The sequence below is a fragment of the Strongylocentrotus purpuratus genome, unplaced genomic scaffold (assembly GCF_000002235.5).
Source record: "Strongylocentrotus purpuratus isolate Spur 01 unplaced genomic scaffold, Spur_5.0 spur5_scaffold_3, whole genome shotgun sequence".
Classification (NCBI taxonomy): domain Eukaryota; kingdom Metazoa; phylum Echinodermata; class Echinoidea; order Camarodonta; family Strongylocentrotidae; genus Strongylocentrotus; species Strongylocentrotus purpuratus.
In genome coordinates, this window is record NW_022145609.1 from 4,351,323 (window position 1) to 4,367,976 (window position 16,654).

General features: G+C 37.9%; 1 protein-coding gene across 1 annotated transcript; it reads left to right on the forward strand.

Moving 5' to 3' along the window:
- The first annotated feature begins 729 nt into the window (after nt 1–729).
- LOC115917970 lies at nt 730–14,877 on the forward strand. Its single transcript, XM_030996920.1, has 7 exons — nt 730–921; nt 6,297–6,343; nt 8,518–8,574; nt 9,729–9,808; nt 11,846–12,160; nt 12,908–13,109; nt 14,478–14,877. Exons 1-7 carry the CDS (start codon nt 861–863, stop codon nt 14,757–14,759), a joined length of 1,044 nt encoding a protein of 347 aa, XP_030852780.1. The 5' UTR covers nt 730–860; the 3' UTR covers nt 14,760–14,877.
- The last annotated feature ends 1,777 nt before the right edge of the window (nt 14,878–16,654 follow it).

Genomic DNA, 16,654 nt, shown 5'->3' on the forward strand with positions numbered 1-16,654 from the left:
GAACACTAGTCTTCACCGAAGACTACATAAATATCCCAAAGTCGACATAGTGCCTCTTGAGAAACGTCTTGTGAAACGTTTTGAGAAACGTCACAACTCGAATGAAATTCATGCTCAATAACAATCTTCTTTGCAAAGAAAACTAATAAAATATATCAATTTATGACCAAACGGTGGAACAAATCGTACAAGTACTAGGGTGTTCTGAATCTGAAAAAGATTAACTTTCGAAAATCTTTGCACTCATAATGCCCTATTATGTCCCCGAGTTCTGATCTTTACACAAAATTGTTGATATTTTCTATAAAATAATATATTTTAGCTCTCTGAAAAGGCTGCTTTTTTCATTGGGGATGTGCGGGGTGAGGGGTCAAGGCAATCTTATCGATGCATATTCTAATAATGACGAGTGCCTACTTTGCTACTCTAAAAATAACTTATTGGAATATTATTATCATGATCATTAATCTCTTTAGTTTATATTGATATTGATATTGATATTTGGTTATAATGACTTTGTGCCTTACCTGTCTCTAAGTTGATGTTTATTTTAAATTCAATAAATGAATTATGTTGTTTGTTTTTCTTCTAATAAAGCTCGGAGAAAATTAGGGAATATTAAATGAGAAAGAATCTTGGACGAAGACTATCTAATATTGACAGAGTTCTTAGGTTACTGAAGCAAAGTCTGTTTAATCAGGGAGGTGTTTTAACTCACATACCCTGGTTTAATGATCGTCAACTTCAGATAGAAAAATACCTTGGTTGAGAGCGCACCGTATAGATCAATCACCTCATCGTAATACTGCTACCGAAGGGTTTTGCTGATTTCGTAAACGATCTCGACCAGGAAAACGACGATGAAGACCTTATTATTTGCAGTCATGGTCATCTTGACCATTTCGTCCATCAACGGACAAGGTAAGTTAGTAATACTAAATTTCACAATCAATACTGTTTTGTTGAGAGTACTTTTTACTGCTATTTTGGTATTCAGTTAACCTTAATTATCATACTATATACAAAAGTCAATCGACCGCAATGCTGTGTAACATTTGTATTTTGTATTTCATTTTTAATTGTTTTTTTTTTCACGGCCTCTTTGTAAACTAGCCTGGCTGCTGAATGGGCTTCTTTTACCCCGTTTAATATCAATCAATCAATCAATCAGTATTGATTCGAATTTATACATTCATGTTATCAGACAGAAATATGCCCCCTCCCGGTCCCGTAACCTGATGCAGGGTTTAAAATTGATATCATAAATGGTGTTTAATATTCACACCTCTATCTCTATCTTTTTCATAAGATTATGTCAACCACTGGCAACTTTGTAAAGAGTGTTTTTTTTTGTGTGTACACCTCTTGATTAACAATATAACTGGTTTCCTACTGGTACAGGGGTAAAGATTTTGGCCATAAAACTTTCAAAAGAGATAGTGAAAAGCCCGTTTTCGCCACTTTTCGAATATCTTTGTTCACAATCTGTACAAAGGGATACGTATCGGAAAGGTAAAAGTTGAGCAAGAATTTGCGATGAACGATGCAATGAATTAAAGATCTAATAGAAAATATTCAACAACTATGCACTCTTAACCCTTTGCTTACGGGAACCTGTGGTTCCTGTGTTAAGCTTATTGGACCTATACAATTCAGTAGTTAAAAAATTGGATTATTCCTAAAACACCGCAAGACCGACTCCACACCGATCGATTCTTTCCTATTGTGGGTAATGTATTGTCTTGTTCGGTCTGGGGTCGGTCTTGTGTCGGGCTCGTCAGTGTGACTGAGTATTATATTTGCATTGAAGAAACTACAGCCCAGGCGACCTATAGCATATAGCCGGTCTCGTGAAGCTACCAGAAAAGGTTCTTAACGATCCATGAGAAGAAATCATGGTTGGTCTCATGGGCAACCGGTCTCATAGGCTGTCGTAGTCAGTCTCGCGGGCCGTCGTACCGGTCAATACCAGGTAGAGAACCAAGCGTTCACGTTTAAGGGTGTATAAACAGGGCCATTTTCTTTTGTTACTAAACACCCTGAATAAACAGCTCTCAGGCTCTATTTACTTGTGTCAAAGTACAGACTTCATAAAGCACGTCCTCGATCCGATCATAAAATCATAAAAAATGGAGTGTGTGATTTGAAGAAAAGAGAAGAGGATAAGATTTGAAGGGGCTATGCAAAGGAAAATCCTCCCCCAACGAGTCAATATTTGATCCATCATACGTGACATGTTTATCAAATGCCTGGTGTACCTAGGTGAGAAGGAGGAATAAGTATGAAGAGAAGAACGAGACGAGAAAGAGAAGTAGAAACGCAGACAAGAATCTATATCGCCCAAGATCACGCCATCCATGGCTGCTGCATTAAGCAATGGACTTCGGTCCTATAATGGTCTGGAAAATAAACTGGGAAAAAAGGCTTATCTTTTCAATCATCAATGATAATTAATATTCTATTCTCCGTCATTTTTTAGATAACGGTTTTGTTTTTGTCGCTCCTCCCCCACCCCTCCCCCCATCTGTAATAAATACATTTTCACTGTGTCATAGTTGGTATGGAGACTCCTTTGTGACAACTACCAAAAAGATTATGACAAATCAGAAATAACTACAAAGGAAATTGAATAGTAAGATATTTAGTAGCAAAATATACTTGAAATCGAATGCTCAAATCAATGTCTCCGTTAATCAAGGCAGTGTACCTTATGAACTTTTCGTCTAGCTGCTGTTTGTTTTTATATTAATATTAATGATAACGTATAATGTATGGCAGAGTATCCAGTTTAAAGAAACACACCTCTCACAATCATGCGCGCATGGTCTATTGGTTTCATTTCGGCTTGTTTTATCAATTAATTTGATTGTTGGCATCCGTTGTTGTTGTTGCTAGAATGGCAAATGTAGTACGGCCACATGGCCATTGTTGTGTGATGATAATGCAGAGCAAAACCAAAGGCATTTTCTTACTCATTATCCTGAAATTAATCCTAACCGAAATAACAAAACATGCATTGTTAAGAAAAATTCAACGGAAAAAAAATATCAGCTTCCAATTACCACTCTGCAATGATACGCGAAGGGCTTATAGAATGCTGTAAAAGAGTATACAACAACAACGACAAAAGAATATTCAAAGTCCCTGATATGTCGACCGATACCTGACAAAGCTTCTCCATGATTATTTCGTGCATTCTATGGTCGGTCTGCAAGGTATCGGTTTCTTTGGTGTGTCTGGGGTATCAGGGTCGAAGCGCGCCTTTCACCCTTATGTAAAGCCCTTCTTGAGGTGTTCCTTTGTGCATTGTACTTGTTTTCGCGCTTCAACCATGGAGATTCTTCTTATATCTCCATGCTTCAACCTAGGCATATTAGTGTGTCCAATCTTACCCCGTATGCTAGTCTCATTGTTCTGATATGCTAAAAACATGTTTGGAAAACCGGAATCGCACGTTGATCAAATTTGAATATGCCTAGTGTTGTTGTGAAAAGTAGGAGTGCAAATATGGCCCCTAAAATCAAGGGCTGGTATTTCTTTCTTTATTTTCTTATTTTCTTCATCATTCTGAGCATACGGCAGAAAGAGACTTTGCCCGTAGTATGATCCCTCATATTGACTATAATATGATTGCTGGGCTGGGGTTGCATTGCTCGTATGTTTTCTACTCTCTTTCTTTCTCTCTCTCTCTCTCTCTCTCTCTCTCTCTCCCTCTTTCTTTCTAGCCTTTGTCTGTCCCCTGTTTTTCCCCTTAAAACTTATTCTGTCTTCGAATTTTGAAATTCTTTCTCTCTCTCTCTTTCTCGCCCTCTCGTCAGGTACATTATATATTCGCCTTATTCTGCTCCTTCTGTTTCTTTATCATCCTTAAAGGCTAGTCCCACGTAGTTTGCAATCACATATTCTATTTCGACTTGACCAATAAAATACCCCAGCCTCCTTTGATGATATGCCACCCAAATTATAAAAAAGTGAAAAGGACATTCACAGCAAGAGATTAATATGCCTATTGATCTGCCCTTCCCCTCGTCCTCCTCAATCCCTCCCTACATTAATCTTCCGAGAAACGTGACATCACCATTAAAGGTATAGACCAGTTCTAGTCATGCGATTGCATTGTGAAAGAAACGTTGTTGAATCGATCAGAAAAGGTTGATCATCTAGCATATAAGTATTGGTGTATACTGCAAGAATCTGGAATCAGCAAAATGATAAGAAATTTGGCCCAGTCTTGGTAAAGTTACAAGCACTGTACACAGAAAGATGTATATGGGACTACTGGACTACTATCTATCCAGTCCGGATAGATATAATAACTTACCAAATAAATCAATTAGTTGGCGGTTTCCCGGCAAAATTTGTATCATCACGTATTAGTCAAAACATATTCTTTCACATGATTGGTAACAAGAGCTTCAATTTCATTTGTTGAGAGGGGGCGTTTCCAAAACTGGTTTATACCATTAAGGGTCCCCAAAGGCACTTTTGTAAGAAACATGTACTTGGTGAAAAGACCGATGCGTCTTTTGTTTCATTAAGCATGAGGTCATGGTTCCCTTTAGAAATGGCGCACCAAGCATTGAATGCCCTTTTATAATGACAAATAATTCAATTCAGTAATGCATATTACGGTCATTGATCAGTTTACGAGCTTTATGGACTTTTCCCCCTTTTGTGTTTTATCTAATTTAGCCTATCCAGCCAACTGTCCCTGGACTATGTGGGCAATATCCCTCAAACCGCAACCCCTACGACAAGACTAGTGACCCATAGGACTTTAACTCTCTGTTGTAACTTTAACTTTAACTTTAACTCTCTGTGTACACAAGCTCCTCCAACAATAACATTGCTCTACGTCAATTCCCACACTAGCTGCTTTCTTAACGTCAACCCTAGGCCTAATACTATATATCTAACCTTAAACTAAACCCCGACCGGAACCCTAACCCTAATAACTCTCACCCTAAAGTACATACATGTGGCTAATGTTTGCTTACCAATACCTCCCTGCCAACATTAGGGGCGTCGGGAGATTTGTTCAGGGCAGGCACGGATCTAAGATTTCCTAGGGGGAGGCCCAAATTTGTAATCAATCTGAAATTTAGTGTGCTGAAATTAAAAAAATCGTGCCGGTCGATATTTCACTCAGGGGGGGGGGGGGGGGAGGGGGGAGGGGAGGGGGGTAGTGAACACTAAGCTTTGTTCTTCTATATTTTGACCCCAAACATTTGAAAATTGCGCTGGCCGATAGTGAGCACTTCTTTATTTTTTACTTAACACCCCCTCCCCCCTTCCCCTTGAGCAAAAAAGAAAATTTCTGGTCACAATTTCTCTTCTTTTTTGTCAGGAGGGGGGTGGCAAGGCCAGCTCGGCCTACCCTCCGGATCCGCGCCTGGTCCAGGGCTCCGTCCTGTAAAGAGTTACGATTAATCCAAATCAATCACTAGTCATTCTATCAATGGCTGGTTTTCCGTCTCTTTTCTTTTAATATGTATTATAGTTGCGATTGATATCAATTGCAAATAAGTTGCGATTAACAATTAACAAACAGTCTGTATAATATTTTAATAATCCAGATATACAGTGCGTCCCAGAAAAAACGAAACCGAAAAGTATCGATGTTCTATCATTACTTAATCACAACTATAATTAATAAATGATACATATTTGGAAAGCTTAGAGTCTCCTGTTTCATGTGACGCTACTCAGATAATGCATATTTCACACATGAGTGATAAAAAGTGATTTGAAGGAAGGAAACCAAAAAGACATTTGGCGGGCGGTATCTTAATTTCGAAGAAAAATTCACATTTCTAGAAAGGTGGGTTTCTGCCCTTTCATATGACACCTCAATCAGGAAAAATGAGCTAGGAATGACAAAGTTCCGTTTGTTTAAAGTAGTGCTTGCATTTCCATAATTTTATTAAACGAATTCGTTTTCACTGGCTGCCTGCCGTATCAATAAACGAAATTAACAAAAGACTTATAAAACTCCGTTTCGTTGACAATCAGCCGTAGACGAGAGTCTTCATGCATGGCTGATTGTCAACGAAACGGAGTTAAGTCTTTTGTCAAATCTGCCTTTTGCTACGGCAGGCACGCAGTGAAAAACTGAAAGAGGAGACTCTAAGCTTTCCAAATATGTATCATTCATTAATTATGGTTGTGATTAGGTTATGATAAAACATCAATACTTCTCGGTTTCGTTTTTTCTGGGACGCACTGTATACAATACGTACATTTGTTTTGCCTACTATCTATTTTTATTTTTTTCAATTTCCTTTTATCACTTTCAGATCTCGAAGGTACATGTGACCCTTCTACAGGTATCTCGGACACAGACGTAAGTTGCATTGTCTCCTCCTTCTAAGTTTCAAAACTCTGTCCATACTTTCTTCAAATTGTCGATATAGTGTCCTCATGATGTCCATAGAAAAGGAACAATGTTTGTGATGCTGTTTTACTATGTTACTGTAACTTTACGGTGCTTATAATGTCTGAATAACAATATCTATTTTCACTATACCATATTATCTTAATGATTACATAGTATTTTAACAAAAACATCAATTCTTTCAGTCATTTTACGAGTCTACAGAATGTTCACGATTTCATGGTATTTTCATGATTCAATAATATTTGTTATGATTTCAAGAGTATACATGTATTTCATTATTATAATAATAATAATAATAATAATGATGATAACAGTACATTGTTTTAGTTGAGTTCTTGATTAAGATCGCAAGTGCCTTGAAAGTACATGTTATTAATGTTTTTATGCTTATTTATGACATTTCTAGTGCCTTTTTAGGACCTGAAATTACTATGAAGGTAATTTTAGACCCCAAAATGTGTGAAATTTAGATTAAATCCGATCATACTAATTCAGCTCCATTCTCAAAAAAATACGGTGACCGTTAATTAATAAATTAATTAATAATAACAATACCCGGGCCGCGTCTTATTTGTTCGTGCCACAGCGAGCCCAGATTCCAGTATGTACTCATTTGCATACATAATAACAAGCAACGAAAGCTAGCAAAGAGGTCACAAACAATTAGACTTTGATTATGTATTGCTTTGCCTCACAATTTATAAAGGCAACAAAACTGAATAAACTGATATTCGAACACTCCAGTCAATTCCAAGGTTCTGTTAGTATTACGCTGTCTTTACCGATTGAGCTAACGATGGGTTGATGAAAGGTTGATTTGTATACTTACTATCACCCTATTAACAACGCTACCGGATTCCATGTACGCATGCGCAGGTTTCATTCGCGAGCTCAAATCTTGGCTGGCTGTGGTACGAAAAAAGAAGACGCACACAGGCCGGCTGGTTGTGCGTATTATTTTAAACCAACACGAAAAAGACCCAAAAAATCCAACCTTGGCATTGGCTGTAATAAAACGTATAAGGCGCTATTTCATTTTTTCAACGGCTGGTTTAAAATTATCGAATATTTGTAGGGCCCCACTAATATAAAAAATGCATGGTTATATTTATGGATCTTTCCGCCGTTTCTGAACCGATTTTGGTCAAACAAAGACGAATTTGTCATTTGAATTCTATGCTCTTTCAAATTTGTCACTCAGTTTTTCATTATCTGCGCCCTCTATGTGCACTTTTTTAAATAGTATGGTATCGCATGTCAGCAGCAAACTATAATTTGAGAACCCCAGACTCTCGGAGACGGAGCATGTTATACTTAATATAGTGTATCGGGGCAAGAAAGTCGTTAAACTCAATTGAGTTGCTCGTGTGCTCTGACTGGTTTCCTTGCTATTTTAAGGCTGTCATGTTTAATAACGGGCATGCCTCATGACATAGGTTGCAAAAAGCATCTGAGATATTTACAGTTTTCCTGAGAAATAGATTTAAATTGAATTTGAATTCAAAAGATATTTATTTTACTAAAACACTTTCGCTACACAAGGGCTAATTCGCGGTAGAATTTACAATTAAAAAACACGTAATAAGTGCACTAATAGCACATTACAACGATCATTAATAATTCATATAAATTCATTACAGTAATTAGGTAATAGCAATGAAATAGAAGAAAATGATCGGATGGTAGATTGAGGGATACAGGAATAACTTGCTGATAGAGGGGATGAGATAGGTGAACAATGATGCAGTAGATAGTAAGGTGCGTTTCTGCTGATGCATTCAATCGGTTCGTGTCTGAGTGGTACTAAGCTCTTTTATTTTATGAATAATTAGAGAGAAGGGTATTATATGAGAACCCGCCCGCGCCGGCGCAGATAATTTTGTATAGCAATTGTGGCTACTGTTAAGGAATAGTCCTGAAGAAAATCTGTCTTAATTTGATCTTTTATAATAAATCAACCGAAACAGTTGCATACGTTCGCAAGAAACATCATTTGCCTGATAAACACCATTATGCGATTGGGATCACGTTTCTTCATCGATACTTTTTCTTTACCTTTGTTCCCCCTTAAAAAAAAACCTTTTCCACTTTTTTTTAAACCTTTCTTGCTCTGTCTCCAGTGCGAAGAATTCATCAATATAGGTGCCATAGCTGTGATATTTGAGGGCCAAAAGGACGTAAGTACTCTCTTTATTTGTTGATACTTTAACCATCGAAGGCCGCCTAGATGAATCAAAGTAGAACATGAATTTCAGAACATTTAAAAGCCTATGGACGTATGAGCCTGCATCTCTCTCTCTCTCTCCCCCCTCTCTCTCTCTCTCCCTCTCCCCCCTCTCTCTCTCTCTCTCTCTCTCTCTCTCCCTTTCTTTTTTCTCCCTCTGCCACTTCATACATTATGAATTACATTTTAATAACAAAATATCTAATGATTGTAAATTTTACTCGGGCAAGAGATTGACCTAGGTCTGCATGGACTCGAATGTATTCAATCGGAATATCCATGGAGTTATCCATGTAAGCCTATGTGTGAGATTAAGAAACCAGTAGATGTTCCGATGTAAAAGTTCAGTTTCTAACTCATTGATTAAATTTCCAATTCAGCGACACCATCATTTCCTTGTTTTAAACCAGGGATACATTTTTTGCAGAGCGAATATTGAAGTAATTCACTTTCAAAATTCATTTCTGCAAAACTATGAGGCAAATGCCAAAATTTGAAACAAACGCTCATTAGTTCATTTTTGTTTACCATAAAGCCTAAAAGCGTCAAAATAGCGGCGCTTTTTTCTTCTTAATATTAATGTTGACGTCAGGAGTAATACGCTCAATAATGTTTGTCTTACACCACAGAGCTCCGTGATTAAGCGCAGGAACTTTCTTTTTTTGCGACGGTTTACCCTCTCGTGTCTAAAGCAGCCTTTAGACATTAGGCCCTATTCACAAAGAAGGTTTGTCGACAAACCTAGGTTTATGTGCGTCATATGACGCGTTTCGACGCGTTTTTTTACAAGCAAACCTGGTTTGTAAAAACGCGTCGAAACGCGTCATATGACGCACATAAACCTAGGTTGTCGACAAACCTCCCATTTGAATTCGGGCCGTAAGTTCCACCGTCACTGCACAAGAAAGACCTCAAATAATACGTTATCACCGAAAAAAGTGGTTATAACTAAATACATTACATTGTAAATTGATTTATATGATATGTTTCCAAACATGTACAACTTTTGTACATCAATGAAGTTTAATAAATACAATACAATACAATACATTTATTGCAGATGCAAGAAACATATAAATCAACTCCCCAAAAAATCATGTTTTTCAGGTTTTAACTGACGTGGAAACAGAACACTTCCAAGAGGTGATCGCCAACATGACCAACAATTATGTTTATCTAGAAGTTTTGTAAGTATATTGCGTCAACTCTATACATTATTATAATAACATTAACGTGACGTATCCAGTAACTAATAAATAAATGGGCAGCATCTCCGGGGAGGGGGCGAAATGTACCTGGGGGTTTTTCATAAAGCTGTTCGTAAAGTTACGTATGACTTTACGAACGACTTGTATATAAAAGCCAAATGGGATGCTCAATCATTATTAACTGCATCAAATAAAGTTGAACTGTGCAGATGTAATTTGATATTCTTATTATAACAAAGATTCTTAGTGCAAAGTATATTTTTTGCCATAATTTAATTGAGGTTATTGGAAATATCAGGAAAATTTTGGGCATTCTATCTGGCACTTCATATATATACAAGTCATCTATAAAGCCATGCGTAACTTTACGAACAGCTTTATGAAACACCCCCCCCCCCCCCCTGGTCTTTTAACCCTAATAAGGCCGGGGGGCATTATGGCCACCCCCCCCCCCCCTCCCCGATTTTTCTGATTGCTCGAGAACGCATATGGATGGCGCCCCGCCACTCGCTGACTTTTTTCTTTTGAGTCTTGCGCAATTTTTAAAAGAATTTTTTTGAAAATTGGACCTACGGTTACAAGGTCACGTGACCTTTTGTATTTGCATGTCAGCCCGAAAATCGCTCATTTTCGTGATTTGTGTACAAAACATATGGAAAAGTCATTTTTCCTAAAAACAGATCAAACATGGGTTATTGGGTCTTGTTTAAAGTTTAGGTGGTTGTTTTGGGTGTCAAAATAGTTGAATTGTAGTAAGAAAAGAAATAAAACAATGAAATACATAAGTTAAAAAAACAATGAAATACATAAGAAATTATTAAAAAAAACAAGGGATAACATATGGAATAAGCTGGCTATTCCAATTTTTTTTTTGTATTATTATTCAGAATGGTCTAATGAATACATGTAGTGAAGAAGAATGCCTAATTATGAATAATATATGATTTATGGGTAAAAATGTGAGTTTTCTGACTTTATTTGCATAAATTACCTTAAATATGCAAATGAGTGAATTTTTCAAAAAATTGAAATTATTATATTATTCTATATATTCTATACATTCTAAATTCTATACTAAATTTTCTATATTTATTTTCGCGGCCGAGATCTTAAGGGGGGCCATAATGCCCCCCCCCCCCCCCCCCGGCCATACTAAGACCTCAAATAGCCTGGCCTTATTAGGGTTAAGGTGATCCTATACAAAGAACAAACGGATAACAGTCGTTTTAGTGCAATCGGACCAAGGCGGGATCCGGCAAAAAGAGGCCAATTCGTAAATTTTAAAGTAAAAACTAAGCAATAGAAAATCCAAATAAAAACTTATGAATGCACTTCAGTTATATACTAGATTGAAAAGCAGACTAACATAAACTATTGAAATGAAGAATCCAAAATTTCGAGGACGGCCATTCACTGATATATTCCGTCAATTTTGATCAATTTTCTCGATTGCATTGATTATGATATTTTTAATTGGGAAGATGGGATCAAAAGATGAGTTCTAAAAATGAAATTTGCAAAGTAACGGGGCGGAAAAAGTCAATTTTTCGATGTGTGCCAAACTTATTTCTAAGGAGTACAGGAGACACGTTTTATTGCGCAAACCATCCATTCATTCATTCTATTCATGTTTATCTTAAAATGATTGAAAGTATTGTCTAAGAACTAGCCTCTTCTTTCGACACTCCATTGTGTTTCGCTGTTGCATGGATGAGTGTGGTTACTTGGTTGTTGTTCCTCCAAAAGATTCCTAGTGGAATTTAAACTGGTTGTGTGTGTCCCTTCTCTCTTTCGTTCTCTCTCTCTCTCTCTCTCTCTCAATATCTTTCTCTCTCTCTCCCTCCCTCCCTCCCCACCCTCTCTCTCTCTCTCTCTCCTGTTATCTTTCATCTCTCTCTCTCTCTCTCTCCCCTTTTCTTTCTCTTTCTCTCATCTTTCTCTTCATCTTTGCTTTTTCTCTCTCTTCACTAATATCATATCGATCCATGTTTTGTTATTGTCGGTTTCCCCCATTAGGCCTGAGCACGTGATCATTGTCCAGCGTATTCGTAACACCGTTACTAATGATAAGGGATTCAACTTCTTCATCCTGAACCCATCTCGATCGGAGTACATGCCGGTAGCTCTCCGCAAACAGGAGCTATACCTCATGATCAAGATCAACAACGAGGATATCAACAACGCCATGGGTGAGGATTGGGTCGTCACTCCCATAGAGCCTGAGTCAACCTATCCACTGGCTATTCCTGCTTGGGCTATAGCTATCATCGGCTATGTGGGCCTGCTCATCTTCATCTACTGCACCATGGTGCTGACCAGTGATTGGCGAAAGTAAGTTTGCAAGCATAAGGTCCCATATAAGGTGCAATTGAGCACAAGTATCACAGTATTAAGCGCAATTTCTAATACGCAGTTCTGGTTGAGTGTAATTGCCACTCTCTAAACAAAGAATATATAGATATGAACTTGTTTCTTTTTGTTCTTTGCTTTTACTCTCACTGCTCTCACTACAAGAAAGTCTTGAAACTGTCGGCTGTCCGCAAGAAATTAGTTTCTGCCCTTTACGGGGGGAAATAGCTCTTCACGAAGATTTACACTCTATCAATGGATAAGAACACTATTTTGAACTTAAATAGCCATTACATTATTTCCCTATCTGTCTTGCCTGTAGTATCATACCATAAATGACAGCAATATTGTCATAGGGCGTTTCTGCCTGCTTCTGCATTCATCATGGACTTTGTTGTACATGTATATGGATTATTTGATGAAATGCTTTCATGCTCCTGATCATAAAAAATCCTGTTTTGTGAATCCATAAGATGAACTTCACAGTGAAATCACAGAACAAGGAATTAATAACCCGCGACACAATAATAGGAACTTTTAGATTCTGCACGACGAGAACGTGAACTGCACTTTTAAGGCAATGTGACGTCCTTTTAAGGCACTGGCAGTGAAGTCACATTGCCTTAAAAGGGCAGTCCACGTTCTTGTCATGCAGAATCTAAAAGTCCCTAATGTCCTATTGGGTACCTTATTCCCCTTCATGTTTCGTTTTATGTTTCATCCTTACAGGCAAAAGGCTGCAGAGTTCGAGGCAAATCTTGAGAAGGAGTACTACGCAAACACCAATGGAGTCTCGGTTGCAGACGAGATCCCCTTGAAGAAGATGGCAGTAGAGCACGACTACCAGGATCTGGTACATGAGACCAAGAAGAACGGAGGACCATCTCAGAAGTCTATAGGGGTCCAAACACCTCGCCACGTGGCTGTCCAGGTAATACAATAAAGGCCTTAATGCCGAGACCTTACCAGGTATAGCAAATGGCCTTTCCGTATGACTGGCCAACTAATGAATGACAAGGTAATTACGCCTTTCCACAAGAATGTCCGTCCAAGGCCTACATGGAATTATAAGAATTCTCTCCCAATCGACTGTCGAATTAAAACTATAGGGTTTCAATATAATGGGTATATGTTTATCGCTGTGGCTGTCCAAGCGAGACAAGAGAGGGGCAATAGAGTACCGAAGCTGTGACGTCATAAAAATCTATTTTTAGAATTTCTCAATTTTGTCTTCATTTTTCGAAGGAGCATCAAAAATAATGTCCAAATGTCGAAAACCAATTGAATATGTTAAGTATTGGCTGAGATATGACCATCTGAATGAATATATTTCCTTTAGGAGCTCCTAATACGTGTATCTGACGTTCCACAATCATGTTCCATGAAAGACCATAGAGGGACAAGGTATTTCGGGTATGAAGAAGTTTTTTTCCATGTGGATTTTCCCATGTATGTCAACAGAGGGGCAAGATCTTCTGTGATTAAACGCCTTTTCATAATCTGTTGTGATCGTGGTGGACATCAAATGCAGTGTGGTCGTAAAAAAGGCCACAGTTGTGGCTCAGACCAAATGCAAGAAACTATCCTTAGGATTCAGACGCTTCGTCTGAGTATGAAGCCAAGAGCAGTTATGGATCAAGACCACTACCTCTTTCGAATGCTCACCTGGGGGATGTTTCACAAAGATCATGAGTTAGAATTTTCTCTAAGTTGGACTTAACAATTATGGAAAGCCGTTAGCATCTATACAAAAAAATTGTAAAAGTTGTTTTAAAAGGCATAAAATTTTGATTCAAATCATTCATGATTTCTTTTATCAAGAAGCTTTCATGGTCTTGATGTGGGATTTATAAAAAGTCTAAAATATTTGAATTTTCACAGTTGAATATATTTTATTTTGATGCTACAAATGGCTCTCCATAATTGTTTAAAGTCCAACCTAGAGTTAAGTTCGACTTTAATAGGATCTTTGTAAAACACCCCCTGGTCGCGAAAGTGTACGAAGAACATCAAAGCAGAGAGAATGCATTGAAAGGACTTCGAAGGGGAATATCAAAGTAGGAGATATACAGGAAACATCAAAGAAAGACAGAAGAATAAAAATAAGAGTACAACAAGAAAATGATAGAGAAGGAGGAGCCGAAAAAAAAACAGGAAACAAAAACGAGAAAAGACCTTACCTTACCACTAATACATTTCATATAATTAAAAAAAGATTAGGAAATACGACAACCGGAAGCATAGAGGTGATTTTCCTGTCACTTTTTCGTATTATTCGTCACATTTATTTACTGTCTAGGTTGACCCAGAGGATGTCGTAGCAAGACGTTCTTCGCCTGCACCCAGTCAGACTAGCACCACCGAAGTCGTGATTGAAAATGGCTATTCGGCGATCGACCACGAGCCCGCATACGACTCTGCTGACGCACCAGACACCGCTCACACCGCTCCCGTGACAACCGAAGGCGACGCCGATAAGGAAGCCGATGATGCAGCGGCGGCTATAGAGGGCGCTGTTAATGAAGGTTATGCGGAAGATGAACCTGAACCTGGCGTTACTCAACCTTCCACAAACCTTTAGCAGTCGATCAATACAAGAGAAAGGTTTCTGGTGTGTAGTGATGGAAACTGACCACGGCACGACTTGACCTGAAGACACTTCTGTATTATTAGCACATTTCCCACTTTTATTAATCACTATGTTTCAGTGGCGTAGACAGGTTCGTACACCTGGGGGGGATGACTCAGGGGCGGATCTAGCTTTTTGCTAAGGAGGGGGGTTGACCAAAATAATGACGATGCGGAGCATCGTCCACGAGCCGCGAAGCGGCGAGCCGATTTTTTTTGGGGTGTTTATTTGAACCCCGTAAGTGATGTTTTCCTGGCATCTATTAACACAATGGAGACCATAAAAAGCAGTGCATGATAACGTCTTTTAAATCAAGTAACAGTTTAATACACAGTTATATCCAGAGTTATCATGTGTTTGGTTAAGTTACCAGATGAGTTGAATATCTTCTCACAATATTTGCACTTGAAAGGGTTTCTCTCCAGCGTGCGTTCTTTTTTCTTTCTTTTTTTCTTTTTTTTTCTTCTTTTTTTTCCCCTTTTTTGTTTGTTTGTTTTTTGGCCACCCAAGCCCCCCCCCCCCCGTAGATTCGCGCCTGTTTAATCTTGTGGTTATCTTGTGGTTTCCAAACCACAAGATAACCACAAAATACTTGTAAGATTTTCTTTTTTTTACCGTCTGAATTGGCTTTCACCGTGTGAATGCGGCTAATAACAATAAACACAATTACAACAATGATGAGGATTATTATTATCATCATCATAATTATTATTATTATTAATATTATATTTGTTATCATTATTATTATTACTAATATTATCATCATTATGACTTATTAAGTAAGCAAATATCTTTCCCCAAAACCTGGGGGGGATGATTGTACATGTCATCCCCCCCACCTTGTGAGGTGGGGGGGATGCATCCCCCTCATCCCCCCCGTTGTCTACGCCCCTGACTACATGACATCAAGCAGCTTGAATACCATAAGGCAAGCTTAATTAATTAGAGTTTCAAGTTAATGTGTTTTCATATGTTTTAACGTTCAATTCTCATTGAAGCCCAGGGAGAAAATCAATACAACAGGATACGGGAATGCTGATAGATATACCCCCTTCCCCGGTTCTTATATATGCTAATAGATGCCCATTTTCCTTCAACTTAATAATTTTGGGTCCGCAAACGCCATTTGCATTTTTAGTTAGGTTAGCAGAATAATGTTGAAATCTCTCAATCGTCTCAACTCACTCTCACTCTCTCTCTCTCTCTCTCTCTCTCTCTCTCTTTCTCTCCCTTAATTATCTCCATCTAATGCGAAGGAAAATCCTTTGATGAGATCATTGTTCTAATACAAAATGAAAAAAAGTGATATTCTCTATGTTAAAGACATGATCCTAACATACAAACTTTGTATAAATTTCGTCCTGTTTTTCTTTTTTAATGGTTGTTGTTTGAAAGTGTGAAATGTGCCAAAATAATTATTGCATTCATTTTGTTTAAATCATTAATTAAATCAGAAGCAGACATAGACCTTTGACAATAAATAACTTGATTACGTCTAACGTAAACAAAAAGAATATGATGCATTACCTGAATATAAAACAACACAATAATATTGCAAGAAAAAGCTCCGTCATCAATGAAAGTAAAACAAAATCCAATAAAGTTTTGGCGGGATGTAAAATAAAATTGGGGTGGCTACCTGAAATTAAAACCCTCGCTGTATACGTTTTGTGATAACTTCCTAATTTCAAAGATGGGCTTACCCATTTTTTTCTTCTAATTTCTATTTCAAGAACTTATTCAGTCTATGTAATATTTCCCCTAGATTCGGTGGGTATATCGATTAAGTGATCCATTCCTGATCATAAACCTTTGGATACCAGACCGATCACCCTGATGCCAAACAT

Bases quoted from the DNA above. Each gene is read 5' to 3' on its own strand.
- LOC115917970 (XM_030996920.1), top strand. From the start codon at position 861: ATGAAGACCTTATTATTTGCAGTCATGGTCATCTTGACCATTTCGTCC. The intron at 8,575-9,728 runs GTAAGTACTCTC...CATGTTTTTCAG, and splicing joins TATTTGAGGGCCAAAAGGAC to GTTTTAACTGACGTGGAAAC. The intron at 12,161-12,907 runs GTAAGTTTGCAA...TCATCCTTACAG, and splicing joins CTGACCAGTGATTGGCGAAA to GCAAAAGGCTGCAGAGTTCG.